The 25625-nt window shown below is 40.1% G+C and overlaps 2 protein-coding genes and 1 long non-coding RNA gene across 3 annotated transcripts; 1 reads left to right on the plus strand and 2 right to left on the minus strand.

Moving 5' to 3' along the window:
- Window positions 1-811: 811 nt before the first annotated feature.
- LOC140242519 (ribosomal oxygenase 2-like) lies at window positions 812-23877 on the minus strand. The gene is made up of 8 exons (XM_072322255.1): window positions 23323-23877; window positions 8849-8968; window positions 7889-8020; window positions 7210-7313; window positions 6309-6423; window positions 4488-4650; window positions 3119-3330; window positions 812-2717 (listed from the first exon to the last, which is right to left on the minus strand). Exons 1-8 carry the CDS (start codon window positions 23797-23799, stop codon window positions 2550-2552), a joined length of 1491 nt encoding a protein of 496 aa, XP_072178356.1. The 5' UTR covers window positions 23800-23877; the 3' UTR covers window positions 812-2549.
- On the plus strand, window positions 12447-14312 carry LOC140243046 (uncharacterized). The gene is made up of 3 exons (XM_072322785.1): window positions 12447-12588; window positions 13050-13198; window positions 13463-14312. Exons 1-3 carry the CDS (start codon window positions 12578-12580, stop codon window positions 13624-13626), a joined length of 324 nt encoding a protein of 107 aa, XP_072178886.1. The 5' UTR covers window positions 12447-12577; the 3' UTR covers window positions 13627-14312.
- LOC140242822 (uncharacterized) lies at window positions 16198-18665 on the minus strand. Its single transcript, XR_011902156.1, has 3 exons — window positions 18500-18665; window positions 17234-17475; window positions 16198-16511 (listed from the first exon to the last, which is right to left on the minus strand). It is a non-coding gene; the product is annotated as an uncharacterized lncRNA (long non-coding RNA).
- Window positions 23878-25625: the final 1748 nt, after the last annotated feature.

Consider the following 25625-nt stretch of genomic DNA (forward strand, 5'->3'; position numbering starts at 1 on the left):
AGTGTGCTACACTCTGTTTTAATGATAGACAACACTCCCAATTTTTTAGCGCAAAATTTATACAAAACGTGGAAGGCTGTCCATAACTTGACTACTGCCCTCTAGGAATTGTAGGATTTTAAACAAAAATCCCAACTTTCTGATTTCCTTGCCCAATTTACATGTATTTAAAGTTTCACAGATTTCTTATTTGTATACATTAGATAGACTGAAAATAACTTGATAGCGAGATTTTTCTTTCTGTAATACATCTGTGCAATACATACATGACAGTGACTCTCCAACACTTGCACTGAAGTGCATGTGTGAGTAGAAGCCGATGGTGCTTGATGCAACTTCCAGTGCAAATGCAACCTTATTATGTAGACCCACAAACTATCTTGCTAGCCAATAACAAATCAGCAGAATCTATTCAGGATTATATAGTTAGAAAATGACTGTTCTGGAAAGGAAACAAAATTTTGCAGATAATTCTCTGGACTTAGAAATCATTTTTAGACATGGAAGAGGGACAGTGAAGGTGGTTCAGCCAAAATACATGTATGTCTCCATTAAATAGCAGACTGTGGTTCTGATTGCCTTTAGAAATAATGTTCCTCAACTGAATTTCGTTGAAGTGGTGTTCCCACTGAACCAGTTCCTGACAATCAGTTGAGCACGAGATTAAAGATAAATCCTCACACACACACACACACACACACACACACACACACACACACACACACACACACAATACAATGGGAATCTGATTCATCAAATGTTGGAAACAACCCACAGAAGACGAGTAATAAATACCATATAAACTCTCGATTTATATTTCCTTTATTATGCAAAATACACTCCAGTTTAACTGGATCTTCTGAATGCACCTGAATCTAGACTGATGAGATGCAGATGAATCTGACTTCTGAAAATCTGAGGCACACTGAGAGGGAAAAAGAAAACTTCAGCAAGACCTAGAACCAGACTGTAGATGGTCAGAGGCATTTGCGTACGTTGCTGGAGAATATTTGACAATATCGGGTTGAGGACTAAATGAGGTCAAAATGGCACAGAAGGAGCGACCTTTTTTTTTTCCCATGGGGGTGTAAGTAAGTTCTGTGCCCCCATCATTTGTAGGTATTTAGTTGAAGTATTCTATCAGTTCTCTTTGCAGACAGCACTGTTGGGTTCTTCTGATATCCAAGTGTCACAAAGTTCGTCACAAATTTCATTCCTCTGTGAGAATCCTGTTGTGTACTGGAGGGTGCTTGGACATCTATCTCAAAACAAATTCATCTCAAAAAGTGGAAATTTTTGTGCATTTTGCACAACATGAAACTAGTGCGAACATAAAAACCCGCAAGTATTTTGCTTGTAATATGTAATAACACTTCATCTAATATTTGATTCAGTGGAATTAAAAACACACAATTCATTTTACCCAACTGAGCACAAAAAAAAACTCCACTTTCACAGTACACATGTATGTATTATTATTATTCGTATCTGTGTCTGTATTTATGTGATTATCTACTTTAGTATGTATGATAATTCACTTTAGTACTGCTCATAATTTCCACGTATGTCGTACAATCATGACAGAAGAGCTGGAAAACAACATGTGTACGCGACCACTTTCAGAGGTACGCATTCCATGCGAGTGACATGCAAGAGTGCTGCAGTGTGAGCTTTTAAAGTCTGATTCCTACCCGAGGCATTCATCCAAAAATACATCAATGTGTCATCTCCAAGACGTCCCTTTGGCCTTTGTGTATGCATGGGAATCTCTAGCGACTGCTGCAGTAAGACTAAGGGAAGAGCTCTCTGGAAGGGCAATGACCTCCCTTGGATACGCAGGACAATACGTTTACTGACTAGTGTTTGGCTCTTCAGCCAGTGGTCAACTTGGGCTGTACAAAACGCGGTTCATTTGTGGAGACCAGTACACTCACCATTATGCAATGAAGTAACCCTGTTCGACTGTGTATGGTTAGCACAAGCCTACTGTCTCTGTCTCTCTTGGTATCAGTTCAGTTCAGTTTACAGTGGACTCCCATTATAACAAAGTCCTCGGGACCAGCAGTTTTCTTTCATTACATCGAAATAGCCAAACAGTAAAGTACATAAAGATACATAGGTGATAATTTTGTGACGTGAATTTTTACTTGTTGTAACAAGAATTTTGTTATAGCCATGTTTGTTGTAACAAGAATTCACTTATTTTGTCTTAGCATGGGATCTGCTTCAGCTAGTATCAGCAATTATAGTGCGACCCTGCAGTACATTCAAGCTAGCTGGGATGAACTGAGTAGAATCCGATAGAGAGAGTGGTAGAGGTTTCATCGTGAAAGCCTGTCAAACTTTAAACAATTCAACAACTTTCATGTCAAGTTTTATAATGAAACTTCTACAACTGTTGTAGCCTGGTTTTCCCTCATTCATCAAAGTCAGCTGACTGTGCAGTGAAATTGCACTAAATTAAAGACATGTCCACGCACGTTCTGTATGCATCACGATTGCTTGGGGAATGAAAAGAAGCGAGTCCAATCGATGCTGAACGGTTTGCGTCATAGATCCTGGACCTCAAGAAGCCCCTCTGCCCACAGCGATGTCAACATCTGCCCCCTGATGCCATCCTCCAGGTCGATGTCCGTTACCCGTTGCCAGCTCTTTCCGTGCGTCAGGAGAGTTCTCACAGCTGTTTCACAAGCCCTTGGCAATTGGATCCCCTGAACCTGATTGGGGAAGTGGAAAAGGATAGAATTCAGATACTGAAATCTTTAGAACTTCAAATGTCAATTTGAGCACCTGCCATACATTGCCCTAATCACTGTGTATTATGAGATTATATATCAAATGCAAATGTGGTGTGATATGAATTTAAGATATTTTTGTGGTTCGCCTCTATTCCTCTACTAATCCATTTATTAAGAAAAGACCAAATACAAGGGAACCTCATTATAACAAGGACCTAAAAACCATGATGACAACTACCTTGTTATATTAGGCTACAAAAACAAAAAAATATAAAGAGTTTTAATTGCAAAATCACCTTCACCTAACAGAGTATATTTTATATCCGGCCTCTTCATACCAAGATTCCATTGTACAGATGAAGATGTGATGAAAATGATACCTCTTTAGACTCGCTGGACATCATGTGGTCTTGTCTTGATGACTGTAAGGAGTGATATACAAAGAGATGGTATTCTTCTTTCTCCTCCTCCTCCTCTTCTTCATCCTCCTCCTCCTCATCTTCCTCCTCTTCATCCTCCATCTTACGGCGCACGAGGAAAGTGTGGTCCTGGAATCGCAGACGAACACTGTGATCGTTGCTTGGCATGGGCCCTGGATGTTAGAAATCGATAAGGCCACAGCTCAAAATCAATATATATCTTTTCCTTCAAATCAATCAGTTTCAGAGTTGTTCATAACTTCTCAATTATTCCATAAAGAGGAGGGGTAGTTGCAGAATTGTTAACTAAAAACACTATCATTATACAAATTTTGTCTATAAACTAATAAAACTACTGTGATGCTGTGATATCACATCATCCACATGCTTTAATACTACTAATAGCAATGTCTTGTTCAAAAGCAAGTAACAAACATGAAAGACCCACAAGTCTTCCGTTCACCACATTGCAGCGTACTCCACTTTCATGGTGCTCCATCTGAGGCAAACTATTTCAAAAATCCTGAGATTCTGGGATTGCTGCCGGGCCCCCTGGGCAATTTTTGCGTATTCGGGCCATGCCCTAGGGGCACATCATTGCTGGGGTAGCAAGACCTTCTATCTCAAATATTGGTGAAATCAATTTTTCCTCATTGAAGACTAGTCCCTAGTTTTCTTCAAATTCGGGTGAATGGGAAATGTGTGTTATAGGAAAATTACTGTAAAAGTGGAAATTTTCACGCATTTCGCGCAACCAGAAACTAGCGCGAAAATAAAAACACGCGAATATTTTTGCTTGCCATACGTTCCTGTGCGTGATGTCTTGATTCCGCGGAATTAAAAACACGCGAAACTCTTCTGACCCGGCCTAGCGCGAAAAATTAGTCCCGCGAAAATATCCACTTTTACAGTAGCCCGTCTTCAATGGGTTAATTATCATATTATCACCTAAATGATGTCCTGTCCTGTCAAATCCTAGATGTCTTACTCCAAAATAATAACACCATGGCATGTTAAAGAGAAAGGAGACCCATTTCTTACAGTGCTTGTGGCCATTTTTTTTCCCTCTCCAGACATTTTTTGAGATACAAGGTTTTGTCGCCCCAACAGCGATATGCAGGAGGAGAAGATGCATCAATACTATTCACATTCTCCTTGTGCTGGAAAAAACAAAAAAGTGCTGAAAGGAATAGCTGTGAGCGATGATCACATCTCCAGATAAAATCAAACAAGCACAAATAAACCAAACCAAGTACACCTGGTGTAAACTAAAACTTGTGTGACTTCTTCTGAGGGTAACTGGTACAACTATCTGTCAACATGAACATACCTTGTGGACTGCAGTCCAACTCCCCATCGGAGTAAGGGGGCAGCCGATTGGCTATGAAGTCACACAACATCTCATTGGCTGCCTCCTGAGCATGCGACGCAATGTGGTTGCCGAGTCCACTGACCAGGCTTTTCAGCTTTTGCCCTGTTTCACCGCTAGACACCTGCATTGTGACAGTAAACCTTCACACAATAAGAACTAGACCTTTGGCATTACTGTAGGAAATCTCGAGAACAAATGAAAGAAATTGAAAAAAAAAAACATGTTGTCTTTTTCACAATTGAATGAAAGCAACATTATGACTGTGTTTGAGTAAAGGTAGGCTAGGCAGATCTCTAACGATAGTAAACTCATTTTCAGGATATAATTTAAAACATTTCATTTTTCTGCTACTCTCTGGTATTAATGTCTGCGCTTGTAACTCAAATCACATGTGATTGCATGTTCTATGCTATCTTTAGCTTTGGTGATCAAAATATCGATGAAATAAGGGAGTTTATGTATTCAACAACTCTGTATGAACTCGAGTCTCTTTCCCTGGAAATGGGTTCAATGAAAAAAGACTGTGTGTAGGTTTAAGCAACAAGTGCTGCTGTACTGCACACATTAACAATTTCACATCATCTAGAGTTGTAAGCACAAATTACATCATTAATCAAAGGACAATGAGTTTCTGGCAACAGGAACATTTGGGATGGCTGAATAATTCATTCATTGTCTTAATAGCCTTGCAAATAAAAAGAAAACATGATTAACCAAAAACTATTAGAAAATGTATGGACTACATAAAAAAGACTAACTTTAAAACTTGCAGATCAGAAAAAATCCCAAACAAACAAGAAACAACAAACAAGCAAACAAACAAACAAACAAATAAACAAACCAATCAGGAAACTCCATGAGATTTACTGCTTTGTGATTGTCAAACTAAGAGAGGTACAACTTGCGATAAGCAAATGATGAAATGCAAGGTCATCACCAACTGGGATGATTCAAATAGTCAACTTTTGTATCCTACCAAACACAAAACAAGCTATGGGCTTGTTTGTTTGTTTGTTTGTTTGTTTTTTTCAGGAGGATTAACCTTCTTCTACATGTGAGGCAAATTTAATTTGGCAATACACAAATACATTGCTGCTTCCTTTCGGTATGTTTCTTTTTTGTATGGAGCGCTTCAAAATGATTCAGTTTCTAACATCCCTGTTGCAAAGTCAATTTAGTTGTGATTGACTGCCACAGCATTACCTATAACTGTTGAGTGATGAGTCTATGATATAAACAGACTGTTACATGCCCATCTCACTTGTTCCGCAAGATAGTCTGACTAAATACATCAAATTCTTTGAAAAACTGCTTTGGGCGAACATGGGCTTCTGAGATCAACCCTCTGTATGTTCCTCCTACTCAAAATATATTGACCATATGTTTCAGTGCCCACATCCCCCCCCCCCCCCTCCTCAAAAAAGAAAAGAAAAAAAAAAAGAAGAAAAGAAAACCCAATCATTGGATGTAATACCATTCTCCACTACAGACTTTGACTAAGACTACTACACCAGCCTGGCTTCGAAGGAAGACTGGGCACCACTTAATCCTCATTAATTAGGGATTATCCGCCAGGTCCTGGTGAGCTCCCAATTTATCTGCTCAAGTGCAGGAAGTGGTACAATAGGGTGTGGTAATTACCAGAAAGTGGGTTAATCCATTTAGTGAAGCGAGAGAAAGTGGAGGGTGAGGGGAAAGGGTTCAATAACTGTTTCTCTAATGCAATCATCCAAAACAAAGAGACTTAATTGTTCACTGAAGAGGTTTAGTGAGAGGTACCTGCTGATTGTTGGCACAGAATTGGAGGGGGAGACCTTCCCGTAGAGACTGAGTTCCTTCGATGGCGGATTGCAGGATGGCTGGGAGAGCCAGACTGAGGAGATCCCCCCAGGCTCTGTGACAGCAAGGGGTGGAAAGAAAGTGTGCTTTACGAGAGTTAAAAATACCAAAATCTGTATATTCTGTAACCCCAGAACGGTAGCGAAAAGGGGAACTTTATGGACAGGTGGCCACTATGAACAGGCTGGCAGGGTGGCCACTATGGGCAGGCTGGCAGCCAAATTTAATATTATCAGTAATAAACATTGAACACATGTCAATTGCACACAAATGACACACATGTTCTCAACACTACTGTCCAGTGTTACAAATATACAGCTGTAGTAATGCAAAGAACTTTTTATAATCTTCTTTAATCCAGGTAAGGCTTTGGTTATCCCTAAAATCAAAATTGTTCCGCGAAATTCAGAGTTGCCAAAAGATACGAAAGTAACAAAGAATGCAGGCAATTAAGACTGTTTGAAGCCCCTTTATACAGCGAAATGTTGGGAAGTATGTCTGGTGATTGTGTTAGACAGTATCAATGGAATGGTTCCATGACATTTGCTCCAATGAAATATCTCCGCACTAAGCCAAGAATAAATTCTACCCACAAACATAGCCCTAACCCTTATCCTCGCATCAAACTAAGCCTTAAACCTTTATCACAACCCTAACTCTGTCATAACCCTAACCCTAAGTCATTGTAGAAAACAAGCCCAGAGCAAACTTCGCTGGAGCATATGTTGTGTCATCCAATGGAATACCTCATGGTGTAGGCATGATGTGAAAGTGCACTCAAATTGAAGATCATGCGCGGTTGTCATGATGATAAGTAAAGGGTTGGGGGAGATGGACCTACGCTCTCTGGTATGTGCTGACGGTCAAGTGGGTAGAATGGTCACAGGTGTCCGGGGTCTCTGCCTGGTGCACGGTCCCTCTTGGGAAGTAGAGCACATCACCTGCCTGTGGGAAGCAAACAATGGCAAGTATTGAAATGTGGTCACCAGTCTGTAATAAAAAGTCAGAAAATCAAATGCAAAAAAATAAAAAAAATACATGATGTTTGATGTTAGCAGATTCAATCTCCACCATCTCAAAAATCATAAATTGACCTAAGTGGAAAGGCTCATTGACAATCGGAAATTAAAAAAAAAAAAATGATTAAAAAGCATTGCGTATTTCATTTGATCTATCATTTGTACAAGAACTAGCAAAAGCCGAGTTCAGGGATGTAGCAACATATCAAAAGTGATAAGCGGCATTCACTCAGGTTTATGAAGGCTGGTGTATGTCTTGACCTCCATGTGTTGCGTGTGACCGTGTATGATTATCTCGTTCATTTGCACGTTGTGTACAGTCAGCATACAGTCCCGACCGCTACCAACAATATAATGCCTACATTTAAATGCAATAGGGAGAATTTTGCTTGGATTTTCACTGTGATGTTCTTTGCTTTGCACGGTAGAATTCGGAATATCTTGAGATGGTGTCAAAGCTATTACAAAAGGATCTGATGATGAAGCACTAGTCACCCTAACCTTCAGAACCGTGTCCAGAATGGGATCCCCTATCTCAGCCTGGTCGAGGTCTTTACTGTAATCCCTGGGCAGGATGACTGGTGGCTTGTAGAGTCGCCAGCGTTTCTCCCCTTCCAGCTGCAGAACAAATACCTGAATAGAAAACCACAGCATTCCCTCAACTGACCTGAGATGTCTTACTCTGGGATGCCAAAAACCTATGGCCAGGATTCACAAATGAAGTTTATAATTAGTGCATGGATTAAGCCAATTTACAGTGTACATTGTGCGTTAGTTACACATTGTGTACACTGGCAGACCTCCAATGACATAGACACACTAACATGCCTTTGTGCAAAGTACACAACTGCATTTCTTCAAATCCAGAGAAACCAACACGAGGCAATATAATTATTACGACAATCAGGCAGACAAAAATTAATATCAGCATACTCTGAAGCCCTGTTTCAACAGACCTTACCCCAACAATGTCGGGACAATGTCCAGAGATCAAAATTCCTCGCCTCGAGCAGGAGAGAGTGAAGGGTACTGTTTTATCACACAAACACTGAAAACCTTCTCCTCGTAGGTTTCCGTAACAGCCTCCCTGTTCCTGTGCGAAAGGGGTATGGTCACAATCCATGCACGTGATTGGCGAGCAGTGTGTCATTCTGCATGTTGAGTGTACCAAAGGAATGTTACCGCGAGAGCATTTTAACAGAAGCATTGTCGGGGTAACATCAGGGTAATGTCAGGGTAATATCGGGGTAATTACCCCAGCTGGCTAGGGTAGAATTAGGCAAAAGTTACCACAACAATGTCTGAGCAATATTTTGGGGGGACTGTTTTAATAGGCAGGGTAAAAAAAAAAAAAAAGATTGCCCAGATATTGTCATGGTAACTCTGTTTGAAAGGCTCTGTCAAAACAGGGCTTGATGGTCTTGGAAGCTTCTGAAGAAATAAGATTACTTGTAAGCTCACCTCTACATCATCGTAGTGAGGGGCCAGGCCCTGAGATCCGCGAGGGGTCATGTAAATGTTGGATCCAACTAAACAACCAAAATACGACTCCAGGTGTTCCAGAAGTTGCCATATGCTGTCCTAGTGGATACAGGAAGTAAGAGAGAAGAAGCAGTTGCTTGTCATTTTACTTGAGAATATTTTGGAGAAATCAAGGAGAGCAAGAGATCCTTACCAGACCTACCATTTTAATACAGCATTGATATTCTATGGAATTTTGCATCAGAGGTACCCGGTAACAGCAGAAGTAGAGCTGCCTAGTACTGTAAGTTTAGAGGGAGATTCAATAAAGATTAAACTTCTACTACTGTCTCGCAGAATGTTACTGTACAGGCCATATATTTTGCAGGTTTTTAATTTTGCAAATTTTAAAACAAAATACGAACATGAATGTGACATGCATGCATCATTTCTTCATCCATTGTTGTACATTGATATTGCGAATTTAACCACTTGAAACATTGTCATGATGGCCTGATTCGCAAAAGTTTAACTCAGTAAATATACATGGTGTATACAGTACTTTTATAATACAATGTTCCATGAAGAATAAATGGGTCATTTGTGCATTGCATTTCAAATCACAAGTAGTTCTAAGAGTTTACTGGATGAAAAATGTATAGATGAATGAATCATAGCTAGTGAGGTATGTCATATACTGGAAGCTGATACCATTCAAAATATGGTGCAAGAATGGTCTACTCTAAATAAGGATAATTGTCAGTTATCACATAGTAGGGTAAGAGTACCAGTATTCGGTCACCTAACATGTATTCGGTCACTTATCACTAATCACCAACCAGTAAGTTTTACTGTCACAACACATGCAAATCACATCAATTCATGTATACTCGCACACTCATTTACAACAGGAAACTCCCTTAGCCCCCTCCAAAAATCCATCCATAATCCCAAATTTCACTGTTAAAAGTGCAGAATCGGTGCGACTTTCCAAAAGCGTGCGCGGATTGGGCGCAGTTTTAAGAGTACGGGTCGCTGAAAAAGTGCTAAAAATTGAGAAATACACTGTTCTCTTGCGGGATTTTTTGCTTATCGCAAGCTTGGAGTGTGATGGTATCCTCAAAAAAGCATAAGAAAAACAAAAGTTCTGTACGTGCCGATGCAGTGTCTCAATGTACAAGGGTTGAATGCAAGTGCCAATTCCCCAGTATTCGGTCACCAACGGGCGCCGCAATGTCGCCGATGCAATTGTGCGCCAACAAGGTAGTGCGTGGCGCATTTTTCAGCTGCCTTGAACAAACATTGACTTTGAACGCGCATATCACGTGACCGAATAATGGTCGCGGTGACCTTATTCTGGGGAATTTTCAAGGTGATATATTGAGGGATTTTGTGAAATTCTGTGTGATATTTAACAAAGTGAAAATTGGGATTAAAGAAATTTGATATATTTCACATACCGGTACATTGCTGTAGATATGATGTATGTATGTATTATTTTAGTTTGAAAAATATTGCAGAAAAGCTTAAAGGTATACTATTTTAATCTAGCAATGGCCTTTCCAATGAAAATATGGGTCATATAGATATCAAAAATGGGAAAGTTCGGTTAAAAATTGTAGCCATATTTTTTAGATGAATTTTTCATTTTCCATATTCTGACACTTTACCCGATGCTACGCCCCGCCCCTAAAAATAGGCGATATCGGATTCTCTCGATCATGTGACCTGTGACCTCACAACCAGAAGACCGACGCTTGATCCCAGTCGGTCATCGCGTATGATACGTATGTTTCGAGTGTTGACACTTTCTGTTTCTTGAGTTGTTTTCGGATATTTAGCGAAAATGCCACAGCGATGTGTTGTTGAGGATGCAGCAACACCACAAAAAATGGTGTTAGTTCGCATCAATTCCCAAATGACGAAAACGTTCGCCGAATGTGGACTGCAAAAGTTCAATTGATAGAGCAAAGTGGAGTGTGCCATCGATCTGAGAGCAGTTGCCCATTTGATGACTTTCAAGGAAGACGATTTCGTCGAAAGTGGGAAGCATTCCCACCAGTTTGGAATTTTAAAAAAAAAAAGCGAATGCTGAAGTCATCTGCGGTACCAAACATCCAGCTTGGAGCTGGACCTAGATTATCTGAGGAAAAAAAACACCCAGGAGAGCAGCTGTGTAAAGCGAGAACGAATACGAATGAGGGTAAGTTAGCCAGGCCAGGCTGTGCCCGTGCAGTGTCGATACCGGAACTACCACTAGTACGTGTATAATCTCTAATGTCACTGATCGCGGAGGCTGAGTGATTTACTACCGGTACGATTGTGATTGTACTGTATACAAATGTATTCGCTATTACTTAGCTCAACTATTCATTTGTGAAAATGACTCTTCATTTAGTTATGTCAGCTTTGTCAAGAACTCCAGCGGTGTTATTGGATAGCCGAACCATACAACCCGAACGCTTCGCGTTCAGGTCGGTGCGGCTATCCTTACCGTATGACTATGAGCGGACTTGACTGGGGATATCATGCATGAAGGCGAGGGACGCGACTCCCGGCGCGGCCCCGCGCGCAGAGCTCTTGCATTCGCTTGCGCTCCTCCGTGCTACTAGCCTCAGCCAACTGAGCCTCGTACAGTAGTCGGCTCAGGGCCTGCTATCTTCCCCTCTCACGTTGAATCCTGCTTTTTTGTGTGAAGGTTGCAATTTGAATGTACTATGAATCAAAGCTTGAATTTTGCTCTGGTATTCAATTGTAATAATCTGTTCACCACTTGAATGGTTTAGTAGAGATGTCTGCAGTTACTTGTAATGTTACTATATTTGCCAGGATGTCCAAAATGCGAGGGTGTGGAATAATTTTGCATGCAACCGTACTTTCATAGACCTACTATAGTGCTACTACATGTAGGCCTACTAATATCCCACGTGTACACATTTGTACTGGGAATTATCTGCTTCATTGAAGGAATTCAATGAAGCAGTTCCGCTTCAGGCATCAGCATAAAATGTATCTTGATATTTCGCTTGGTCTAAATTCAGTGACACATGCAGGGGTGAAAGAATAGAAAAAAAAAAAAAAAAAACCAAAGAAAAAGAGGGATTTTGCATGTTCTGCTTTGTATGTTTACGTATGCGGTGTGTGTTTGTATGGGTACCGTAACTTTTTCCAAAAGTGGTCATAAACATTTCAAGATTTTTAGGACAGTTGCAATAGTCACAGTGTTTACCATATGCCTCTAATACCGCACAAAACTGAACTGAAACCAGTAGGAAAGTGTAGCACTAATAAATTTTGCATTTGCGGTTACAAAGCTAGGTTACTAAGTAAATCCCGCTTCAAAAATGGGCTAAAGCTGGACTACAGTAAAAGGGATATCAGACATTTTGTGTGATACTCGTGCACTGAAGTGTGAATGCAATTCAAAGGAAACCTACAGTTGATGAATTCCCAAAATTGATTTCATACCTTAGAGCCCCAAGAATTCATTTGCTGGAGGTAGTACCAACAACCATTTTCTCTTTGATTTGCCTCTCCAATTCATGTTTTGTTCTTGATATCCAGATACAAAAGTCGCTGAAAAGTTGGATGACATCATTTGCAGCACAACTCTTCTCAAAGATATCAAGAAGATGTCATGTGGGCAACAAACTTCCTCTCTGGAATCATTTCACAGTGTGATTGATCAGTTTGCACCCAAGATGAAGTCATGTATACAGATACCATGGCATGCTTTGCAGGCAAGTATATTTTTGTTTGTATTTTAATAGTTAATCTGTGCTCTTACCCTTCCCCTGCCCTTCCAGCACCCCCACCACCACCACAAAAAAGAAAGGAAAGAAATGTACTGACTTGACTTCCCAATCTTTGTTTTACAACAAATATTTGAGTCTTCAGGTGTCTAAACAAGTCTTTCCTTATTTCAAAGACAGTGTTTTAATGCACTTTACAATTTCTAGTGACACATTGTTCCTTCCTACAATGACAATGGCCTTGAGAATGAGATGTAGAATACCTAAATTCACAAGGTAAAATCCAAGTGCCCCTCCCCATCCATTAATATACTTAGCTATGCCATTTTGTCCTTTTATTTGAATGGTTGTTCCAATGTTATGTTACTACTGAACATCATTTTTTCTACATATAACCTTGTGTCCAATGGCTAAATTTCATCACCAAGTTCTTAATATTACTGTTGCAGGCTTCACCTTGCAGCATTGCATCACAACCCTAACAGTGACCGGCAACAAGCCACCACAGGTGAAGGAGAGCGTCATTTCATCATCATCAAGCCCAAATACAAGCCTGGATCAGCGACTGCGAAGCCCATCAAAGAACCTCCCACCTACTGTAAGTTAGAGCTTTGATAAGCAAAATAGGATGCTGTCTAGGTTTGTCGTAGTAAGCCTACTTTGTACATAGAAAAATTATACAGTATATCACTTGGTAATGGTAGTTATAACAGTGCTTCCCCGCTACAAAAAAAAAAAAATAAATGCAGAAATAGGGAGAAATGTATCATTCAAAATAAAAGATATACTACATTTTAATGTAAAGAAAAACATCTGTGTGTTAATTTGTTTTATATCTTCCCCCTTTTTTTCTCTTCTATAGCATATGCTGAGGAACTCCTGACTGAAGTTTCAGAGTATGACAGTGAGGCATCTCCACATGCAAGACAGCCATCACCACCTCCACTGTCCAGTGAACACACTTACCCATCAAAAGAAGATGTCATTCAACAGCATCAGACCCAACTCAGTTCAGCCCATGAATGAAGTGAGGTCGAGTGGATAAGAGTTCTTAGGACACAAGGCTACAAAGAAAAAAAATGCTGTCCAGTGGTAATTTATCATAGGAACAACCTTTAGAATAAATAAAAGGACAAAGTGGCTTAGATAGGATTTATTGATGGGTAGGGGATGGGGTGCACCATACAATTTTTTTTTTCCATTTTTGTCAGCCCACTGAAGGATAAGAGACTGAGGGATTGAAATGGTTTCTATCATCTACTTGTCTGTCATAACTTGTCTCCACCATGCTCAGTTTTGTCCAAACCTTTTTGGTACATGTACATAGTTCTTAGGGACAGTGGGATTTGGATGGAGTCAAAGGTCACACAGGTCAATGACTTTTAGCCTGCTTTAAATTTTTTTTGTGCAAGTTTTTCTATGTGCCAGTAACTGGGTGAGACATCCTCATGAAATTTGTCATTATTGGAAGTAAAAATATGTCACTAAAACCAAAAGCCATCAGTACATCAAGTTTTAGAACCAAGGAAAGAGTTGATTGGATACTTGAATTTTGCAGTATATTTTGTAAAACAAATAAGCATTGTGTACATTTATGATGGAGGACTTACATGTATGTCAAAATATGTTTTTATTTATTTCATTGTATTTATTTACTTATCAATTTATTATTTGTTGTATTTTTGTTGTATTTTTCTTTTATGGGGGGAGGGGGGTGTTAAATACAATGTACCTTCAATAAAGTTACCCCATAAAGGGTCTCCAGAAAGACCCATGGGATGTTTTATTGCACCAAGCGTTCTTGAAAGAAGAAAAATACAACGTAGGTGTCACAGAAGTATTTTGACAGTCTGGTTGTTAAGTATTGTTAGTAAGTACATGCATCACCACTTTTTGTATGCCTGATGGTATGGCCTGTATTGCCTGTCCATTAGCAAATTGTTGTGAAGATAACGCATTTATTGTTTGGTAAAATTCATGCATTCTTGCATTGATGGATCATATTGAAGTGTAGTTGTGTGTAAAGGTGAGATAACTTAGGTAGGTCAAAGGTCATGGATGTGGTATGCCTGAAAATGCACATTTCTCAAGATAACCAAGTATTGTTCAAGATACAATTACAATACAATACAATACAAAATACACAACACTCGTTGAATTAGCAACTGTAAGAGAGAGCTTTTTAGTTTCATCCATGTTATAGATTTTGAAGTACGATTCAGCTCGTACAGTGGAACCCTGTTATAACAAGTATTGAGGGACTATGAAAATTAGAATTGTACCTTGTTTTATGAACTATCTCATTATAATACCTGGGTAGAAAAATAAATGTAAAAAGTTTGCTCTAATTTCTGTTGATATTTTAGCCATTCAAAAACTCATATTTGAACATTTGGTTAAATGTTCCTCACTAAAACGGTATTTGTATCCAGTATCATAAAACATTTCTACATGTATGTTGGTTGAATGTTGATATGAATCATCTCATAGAAGAATTCAAGCTTACTTCATCCATTGTGAGATGAATAAATGTAGAAGTACTACACAGCATTACATGGAAGGTGTTCTCTTGATAATTTTAGCCAAATTCTACACAAGTTGTTTGTGTATATGTGTGTGTGAGGGTGTGTGTGTGTGTGTGTGTGTATGTGTGTGTGTGTTCTGAATTAGTAAGAAAATCGCTATTTGGGTATTTTCATAATTACGGGGTCTAATTTATAAAATTGGAGTCCATTACATCTGACAACCGCATGTTTTTGTTGCTTAGAGTACAGATACAGAGAGCTGAGAAAGATTGTAAAAGGATTCTGTAAATGATATTACATCCTCATGTTTAGAATCACTTTGAAATCTCTCTGTACTATTTGCATCTGTACTCGGCACCACAGAAACATGTGGGTGTCAAATGAATCAGGGCAAGAAACATTTCAAGGGAAGGAGATGGGTTGCTATGTAAAACAAAAAAAAAAAAAAAGATTTGTCACTCAAGAATACTTGTCACTGCATTGCATCACTTACATTTATTGTTTGATCATATCTAAATGTGTAACATGTGAGAAAGCCATTACATAACTATAAATAATGCTCCACAAATCTACATTTTCATGGTCAGCAACTTTCACCTCATTTTGGAAGAGCAGGGAACATACTGACACGGGGGAAAAAAAGTACAATGTACAAGCATTTCATGAGAACACAAAACTTGTCATTTCCCCACTTCAAAATGTCATAGGAAAATAGGAAATGGATATGAATAGAAACAAGCTACATTAGTGGCAAAAATATGATTTACAGCTTCATGACCTATCACTCTCATTAGGCATTTCCCTTCTCTATTTACAATTTATGCACGTTCAGTCTACCGGTATATGCTCTGCTTGAGTAGCATAAACATACTAGTATTGAATTATGATTACAACAGATTAGGACAAGATAAATACTATGTACAATAACCACATGCAGGAGATGTAAATCAAAGCTACAAGAAAAGAAACAAATGCGGCACTATATTTGAACACATTAAAATTTGTATCACTGCAATACTCTCAAACTCAATAGTTTGTTCTAAAGATAGATAGTAAGATACTATGTAAAACAGAATACATGACAAGCATCCAGAGTCTTGCAGAAATGGTTTCTGAACTTGACTTCTGGATTCTACTCAGAGGTGTAGCCATGGGTAATACAGTGCAACATACAAGAAAAATAATCCCAATTCCAGTCCCTCAAATGTCACACTTGAAGATCCAAGAAACAAATTTTATATGTCCTCGAATCCCCTGTACACCTCGGATGGATAAGAGTAGGGGATGGTTGTGACGGCACATGAAGGAAGGCGAACACGAACCCTCCTGCCCAGAAAACCCCAACACCACTGAGCCAGCTGGCTGTATGCAATGTGCCTTGATCGCCTGCAAAAAAAAAAAAAAAAAGAGGAAATACAAGAAAGACAAGGGGGTTAGCAAGAATGTTAATACACTTGCATATTATGTCAATACTTGAATGCATAGGCATAAAATTGTTTTTCCCCCCTTTTGATTTGTTCATGAATACATTATTCTCTTTAAACATCACAGGATTTGATGTCATAGCATTGTACATGTAATTACCGAAAAGGCCTGAGGCTATAACATAGCTAGACGGAGAAGATCCCCCCCCCCCAAAAAAAAAACAAGAAAAAAAAAACAATAATAATAATAATAAAAATGAACAGGTCCTAAGGAGGACCATGGAACCATGAAAATTACTTTGTTATACTATGGTACAAAAACACAAATTTTCATATAAAGAGCTGGGACCTGCAAAATGTTTAGATACAAAACATGTAACACATTGTATTAGCACTTTGTTATTTTTTTTTTCCAACTAAATGAAGTTCCACTGTACAACCTTATAACATGGTTTATGAATTATACTCTTACTTATCTGCAGTTATTTGCTATGAAAAATGTAACTAAAAGTGTTCATTGTTGTTTCGAACTACTTCCAATTTGGGGACATGTCAATAACATTTTTTATTTTACTGATGATACATAACTTTGTTATAGTGTAAACCATTCTCACAAATTTGATAAACTTCTAAAGTTCAATGGCGTGCATGTAGTAGCACATTTGCACTAGTATAGGTACTCACTCATTCTCAGTTACATCCTTCCGGTGGTGACCCTCATACTGCTGTACATACTGAAAATACGCTGTCTCCAGTACCCACTTGTCTAGACATACTGGCTGGTATCCTGGGTGCTCCGTGATGCAATTCAGGTCCTCCTCACCGTCAGTGTAGTCATTCATCTTCCTCACCAGTACAGGAATTCTTTGCAGCATATGGACTCCCTCACTGACTGCATTGGGATACACCCACAACTGCATGAACACCTGTATTATCAAAATAGAAAGCATGAATATAAAGTGATGCTAAAAGAGGTTGTTTATATGTAGTTACTTCTGCAACAGTGAATTGTCTGCACACATTAATACATGAAATAGCCATGCGAGCATGCAGCATACATGTACTATTCACATCCAAAATTGCTGGGCTGCCATCTAGAAGTTGAGATGACCTCCGGAAGATGTTGTGTTATACACGCAAAATATCTACAAAATGAGTCTATCACTATACATATACCAGAGGCGTCTCCCATAAAAACACCCCATTGTTTGTGAACGTTGGCTTGCCACCCCATGGCAATGCTCACCTGCTATATGCACATGTACTGTACTAAGTTTGTGGTAATCATCCACTTTAGTGGAATGTATATTTTTTGCTTGCCTGGCTTATTTCAGTTGAGGGTTTATTCCCTTCACGTTTACCCAAGAGCTAAGGCTAAATATAGCAACCAAATACAATGTATATCCCACTAAAGTGAATGATTGCCATAATCTCTATGCAGTAAGTAGCAGTTATTGGCACCATCATAAAATATAGAGCTTTGTCACTCCAATGCTGTGTATTTTCTGCTGTAGTGGCAATATTTATACATGATCTAGTGATTTGGAGACTCTACTTCATACTTTTACGAGAAGATAATCATAAAAGTTACTTAGGAAGAAATTACAGCTATGGCTATAGCGTAGCCGTAGGTCTATCACAAGTACATGTACCTGGTAGACCTCTACTAGTAATAGGCCTAGGCAACTGTTCTTCTTTGTGTCACCAGCAGCCCACTTCCGAAGCTTCTTTCACTTTTGTTCTGAATAATATCTCACTTTATACTATAAAGTATAATGTACAAAATAAGACTTCGGTAACTGATGTTAGGCCCTATGTTGTCCTTTTTCAAAACATAATTTCGAACTTTCAAAGTATATGTAACAAACGTTAGACTATGGATCAACAAATGAGCATAATACATTTGAAACTATGACTGGTAATGAGAAGTACAAGTTAACTTTAATTTACCAGTTTATTTCCCAGTCTCACTGTACTGCTCCTGCAGCAGCAGGCGCAGGTGCGTCGCCGTCAAGATCAGCGGCACGAGCTTCAGCATCTTCCCCGAGCCCGCCCGGAGGAGCGTCCACCGACTCGGCCTCAGCCTGACATGGGCCTCCACCTCTGCAAGCGGCTCAAACAAATAGATCTAGGGCCCCTGGCTCGTCTCCACTGTCGTCATCTGATTCCTCCATCTCAGATTCGGGTTCAGACCACCAAATCCGACTCAAGCCCCAGATCCATTGTCAAGAAGCGTTTTCTCAAATTTTCAGAGCTACAAATTCAGTCCGAACGCAGACGCTAACACTTCACTGTAACACGTTAGCGAATCCAACAACGCCAGTCGCGCTAGTCAGTCGTATATTGATCAAACTATTGTGTACGCAAGACAATGCTCGTGTTAGCAAGTGCCCGAGTATTAGAGCGGAGAAATAAAACGCCTGTATTGACGTCTACGTATGCAACACATTTTCGCACTAACAGGTTCGGGAAGAATAAAATAACTGTTGTTGTTGTTATTTTAAAGATCGAAAGAAGAGAGAGAGAGAGAAATGGGGCCCTATACAAATAATTTGCCCCAGACAGCACTTATAACATAAAACAAACATTATAGATCTTAAAGAGATATAAACAAGAATATTAAATGCATACCAAGTCTCCTCGAGGGAGCTCATATCGTCTCCACGAGGGAGCTCATATATTCTCCACAAAGGAGCTCATAAAGTCTCCACGAGGGAGCTCATATTGTCTCCATAAAGGAGCTCATTACGTCTCCACGAGGGAGCTCATATGATATTGATGAATACCTCATATTATTCTTCAGACAAACTCAAATAACTACACAATACACGCGCGCGTGTACCGCACACTAACTCATCCACGTGCACACACTCAACCACATACACACACCTTCAACCACGCACAGACACATCCATATCATGGTTCAACCCCAAATAATGTACAGTATTTAAATAGAGCACACACACAATGATATGTTTTTACAAAATAGATAAAATTACTATAACTGTATCATTGTTTCGAAAGAAAGAAGAAGAAGAAAAAAAAATATATATACAGTGTTTATATCAAGGAGCTCTAAGGCGTTGATACAGAAAAATATTTGCATATACAGAAAAATATTTGCAGTGTTTATATCAAGGAGCTCTAAGGCGTTGATACAGAAAAATATTTGCAGCAAACAACGGAGAAATATGATACAGATATAATCCTGGAATCAAAAACGTATGAGTATACCTGCGGGCTTCAAGCCCAAAAAAATAAAAAAGTACAATTTAGTGCCAGAAAGTGGGAGTCATAATAATCTTCAAAATAAATTAAAACCACAGATTTAGAGTATTAATTAGGTGCAGGCGACTCATACGAAAGGGGATTAACAAATATTTTAAGTTGTTCTCACCACAAAAATGATGAAAGGTGTATCATTTATAAAATTACACTATAGGTATATGAACGAAAGGATCCCCTGTTCTTGCTAGGGAAACGCACGCAAGGAACGTAAGACAATATACATGTATATGTTTTATATAATAGAGACCCATTGAGGGAGATGCCGGGATCTGCAGCAGTGAGTGACTCCCCAAACCCGCTTGCTGCAGATTCCGGCACCTATAGGCGAGGTGGACGGATGGAGGCCTCGACGTGACGGCTGAACAATTCAAAGGTGAGCTTGTTGTCGGAGGGGACCGGAGTGCGATGTCCGCTGCGAATGTCGTGAAGGTCTATTACGCTGAGGATAGGGGAGATTGAAAGTCCTTCCCCTGTGTACTGGGAAGGGGAAAACGAGACTAAATAAAACATAAGTGAGATTTATCACAATCAAGCATGAAAAAAAAAAAAACAAAACAAAACAAAACAAAACAAAACAAACAAACACAAAAACCCACATATCATTGATAAGCAGATATATGCCAACATGACGTGTGTATAGGCAACTCGCAATTATTTATGAAGATGTATGATACATGTACATACCTCTTCAAATGCATTCCACAGCAACGTGGGAGACATTATTAATAAACAAGTAATTTATAATACCAATAATGCATAATAACATATAATACGACGACTCACAAAATATCTTGAAATCTACGTTTGCAGAATGATAAAGTACATGTACATTCTGCAAGACTTTGCAAAGTCCATGCTACAGCAAAGTTATGCAATCTTAAATACTGTGATATTTGTTGGTTTCCTTGACATAGGCAATAACTGCGTCCAGAGCTTTGTGATTTGCGAGTAAATCAGAGATGTTTAGTGATTGCTTATGGATAGCACGCATGAGATTTGTACGTTGATTTGTGTGTTGTTTGCAGTGTAATAGATAATGTTCCACGGTTTCCAGTGCATTGCATATTGAGCAAAGACCAGTGGGATGCTTACGGATAATATGATAAAAAGTTGCTAATCTGGCTCTGCCCATGCGGAGTCGGTGAGTTATTATTTCATCACGTCTATTTAGACTTTCAAAGGTGAAGGTGTTTGAGGCACAGGGTTGGATGTTGAAGAGATGGCGTCCTTTCTTAGACGAGCGCCATAACGCGTTCCAAGCGTCAAGACACCTATGTTTAATTACATGTCGTATATCATCAACACTTAGAGGAACACTGATTGTAATATTCTTACGTAAACTTTGGCAAGATAATCGGCTTTTTCGTTGCCCGCTAGACCACAGTGAGCTGGTACCCATGCTAAAGTGATGTCACACCCATTCATTACAAGATTTGAGCATTTAAGAAGGACTTCATTGGGAAGGTCAAGGATATTTGAGGTGTGGTTATTCAAAAGTGTCAAGGCACTGAGAGAATCTGAGAAAATAACAGCTCTGAGAGGGGGAGAGGATTCCAGCCATGATAGGGCAAGAAGAATTGCTACCAGTTCTGTACGACAAATTGAGATGGGTGAAACCCTTTCACTTATTTCATGACGATAGTGAGGTACGTAAATTCCAATGCCAGAACAGTTAGTGGAGGGATCATGGGAACCGTCAGTGTAAATTGTCAGGTGGTTTGAATATGTGGTCTTTATGGTTTGAAGAGCAGTTTGATGTTGCGCTGAAGGGAGGGCGGTCTTGGGACATGAGCTGTGAAGAGAGAAGTCAATATTGGGATGTTCAATGGACCAAGGGGGACTGGGATAAACATGCATTGGTTGCAGCTTTAGGAAAGTGTCCGTAAGCGGCTTTACTCGGAGAGCGAAAGGAAGTTTGTTTTGTGGCCATTTATTCGAAGAGTATTGCCAGCAGTTGACGATGGCTTTTCGGACGGGGTGAAGTGGGGACAGTGTGTATATGTAGGCGCAGTAATTGAAGGCGGCCCTTTCACGGCGTATATGGAGTGGTGGTTCGTTACATTCTACTTGAAGTGCATGCAGGGCGGTGGATGGTAGCGCGCCGGTGCATATTCGAAGGGCATGGCCCTGTACTGTATCTAGTTTGCTTGAAAGGAGCGGGGATAAAGAACCATAGATTTCACAGGCGTAGTCGAGATGAGGGCGAACTAGAGACCGGTAGAGTAAGAGAAGAATTTGTGTATCGGCGCCCCAGTTTGAACCGGTTAGCGAACGGAGGAGGTTTAACCGTTTGTTGCATTTCATTAAGATATCTTGAACATGAGGGGACCATGACAAGGAGTAATCAAGGGTAACCCCTAGGTATTTATGAGAAGGGACGACTTCAAGCGGAGCGTTCTGGAGACGAATGCAGAAACCTGTGGGAGAAACTGGGCGAGAGTGAAATATAACCACTTTAGACTTATTAGTAGACAGAGAGAGTCCATACTGTGTCATCCAATCAGAGATGCTATTCACATCGGACTGGAGTTTTGTATTGATGTGACGAAGACTGGTAGAAGAATGCCATAAAGCGATGTCGTCAGCATACATAGACACGTTTGATGCACAATAATGTATAATTTCATCAATAAACAAATTGAATAATAGAGGACTAATGACGCTACCTTGCGGGAGGCCAGCTTGGCATGTACGAATGTCTGAAAGTGTGGAGTTTATTTGCACCTGAAAAGTTCGTGAGTCCAGAAAACTTTGTACCCAGCTTAGAAATCGGCCTCGAAGTCCCACTGAGTATAGTCTGGAAAGCAGTACCTGATGATTAATAGAGTCGAAGGCTTGACAAATGTCAAGAAAGATAGCGACCGTATATCCTTTACTGAATAGGGATTTCCTTACTTCGGATTCTAAGCAAAGGAGATTATTTATAACGTTGACTATAAATAAGATAAACTGGGTAAAATATGGGCCCAAATCAAATTACACCGTATGTGTATGTAGAGTAATGTTCAAATTCCTTAAACATGGGCTTTTCCCCTCAGTTTACAATTTCAATACTTCATAATCGTGCTTTCAAAAGAGGGCAAAATTATCGCTCACACGTATTTTTTTAACACGCAGTGCAAGGCAGATATGCGAGCTCCTTCGAAGGCGAGCTGGCTCGTATATTCTGGTTGTGACGTATACACACATCTGTCAATCACCCGCCGCTGAGCCGGATTTTTTAGGGGCGTTCCCGGGAGACTTGGGTTTTGGCATTTTTTCGTGAAAATGAATCATATTTTTGAAAATCCAATGACGGATTCGAACTCAGACGTACACAATACGTGTAATTAGCCTTTGTTTACATTTTAAAATAGTATACCTTTAAATGACCGAATACTGCCGGGGTTTTACCCTATATGAATACCGTAACATACAACTGCAAATCTATATTGCAACATTCTCCTCCTAAGGAATGGATTAATCAAAATGTGCAAAAATAATACCTGAAATCTTTGAGGGTGATGGAACTGCACAGTAGCTCTGGATTTGTCGAGCAGAGAACGTAGCTGACCAAGCTTGACGGGGCCTCTGCCATTGAGGGACTCGCGCTTCTCTCCCCTGTAGCGGCAGACATTGCAGTCCTGCCCGAACAGCACCTTGTGCTTGGCGACAAGTTCCTCCAGGATGCTTCGCGAAAAGAGCAAGCCGAATAAGTTTCTCCTCGCCTCGCTACACCGGATCACCATAGGCTGTCTTTCCCAGATATCCTGAAAGAAGGTCTCTGGTTTGGTGGGACTAATCAGCTGGGCAAAGGTCTGGGCTGGTGTGGTCAAGCCAAAAGCATCTGCAGCTACGTCGCCTTCCCCTGAATTCTCTGCACGTCTTTCTCCCTTGCATCTCTGCTGGTCTTGTTGCTTAGCCGACTTCCCTCCCCTGGCCACCCCATTCTGGGGTTTGTGACTCGCCCTGCGTTTTGGCATTTCCCTCTGCCTCTCAGTGCAGCCTTGGCCTCGTGGTAAGCTAAGCAAGCGATGAATTGTGCTTTCCAATTTCCAATGATTTCAGTCTTCCTAGAATAGCCTCAAGTAGGCTGTTTAAAATAATGCACAAATTATACAGATCAGCACTGCAAATAATCTTTCAACTGTGAACTTTACAAGAATTCATTTTGGGAATAAATTTATGGTGTCTTCCAAAAGGGGGCTGCTGAAAAGAAACTTGTGAACTGAGGATGCCATGATGCATGAATTGAACCCACTCACCAGTTGCTCACGCACGCTCACTTGCCATGGTCATCAATAATCTACTAAATTTACATTATTATTCTACATGTACAATCTCGATTGAAAGTGACTTCTCCTACCTTTCACCGCATTTAATCATAACAAAGATAATATGGACGACTGCTAGTAGACCCCCAGGTCAAGCTCAAATTGAGCTGCCGTTTCAATCGCCAGGTCAGCTACGTCAGTGTGTGAATTTCTGCCGAAAGTTCTGGCCGAGTCAACGGGAGCTGGGTGCCTCGAGCAGCGGGACCATTCCAGTGGTAGTGCCAGTGGTTTGCTGTATAATACAACGTGTTTCCTTTACACTTGACCATGTGCGCGCATACGCGTGCACAGGTCAGAGGATACGAAAGAAGAACAGAACATAGAGCTGCTGTACACGAAATACATTTAGTATAATAGAGCTCTAAATGGAACAGAATCAACGTACCTACGAGAGAAAGGTTCGGAGGTCATCCGCGAACTTGTGCGTACGCGTACGTGCGGCTGTGGACGGTACTGTACTGCATTGACGAGTACGTAGTTTCTTCATCATAAACGTTCCGCATTATTCGACAGCGCAATACTGAAGTACTACATGATGTACGTGGTGCCCGTGGTGCGGAATCGGAACCCCGACCCATTCATTCGGCAGCGCAGCAGGGGTAAATCGGCAGGCTTCATCACAATGCATGCATAGTGTGCGCAATGCAACGTAATTACGCTACACTACGCTGGTCCGACTGTGGAATTGTTTGTTTGTGTTGGTCCTGAATCCTGTCGACTTTTCTGCTTTTCCTGATTTGACTGTTTGTGCGAGACGTCCCATTTACGTACGTATATGTAATGGCTTACTCGTCCAGTATCATAAATTCCAGTTTCATACGATGACCTTGCATTAAATAACGATTTAAGATAAGAATCCAGGATATTTCGCGGCGGCACGGCCTTTGTACGAGTATGCATGACTACTCGCGCTGTTGTTCGTGAACATGATCATGAACTGCTGATGAATTCACTCAATGCACCAATTGCCATAGGCAAGCCTTGCCTTCAACTTCTCCACTCCACTTACTATAGTATTGGTGGATACACCTCATTCTATTCGTCTGTTCTATAGTATAGTAAGCAGACACGTTTAGTATAATACTATAGAGTTCGGCCTAGAGTTCTACACCTATTAATTTAGATAAGTAATGTTAATAGGCCTAACGTTACAAGTTTATTTTAGTTCCATGCATGAAAATATGCACTCATGCATGTCTTTGTTATGACTTTGTTGTGTAACATTGTCATTGTCATTATTTAATTACAACTATGCATGGATAAACAATGATGGAATAAATGAGTAAATTAGTAGAGCCCTCTGACCAGGCTGTGTTTCTTGCTTTTGCTCTTCATGCAAAAGTAGATCTACTCTGATATTCGCAATAGATAGAGCAAAGTTGTGAAATGGGCTTTACCGCAATGCGTGCATGTGCGTCCACAGTCCGTGCATTTAGCAAGCAAGGTTAGGTTTAAAATTATTATTTGATTTTATA

Source organism: Diadema setosum, chromosome 19, assembly GCF_964275005.1.
Source record: "Diadema setosum chromosome 19, eeDiaSeto1, whole genome shotgun sequence".
Taxonomy (NCBI): domain Eukaryota; kingdom Metazoa; phylum Echinodermata; class Echinoidea; order Diadematoida; family Diadematidae; genus Diadema; species Diadema setosum.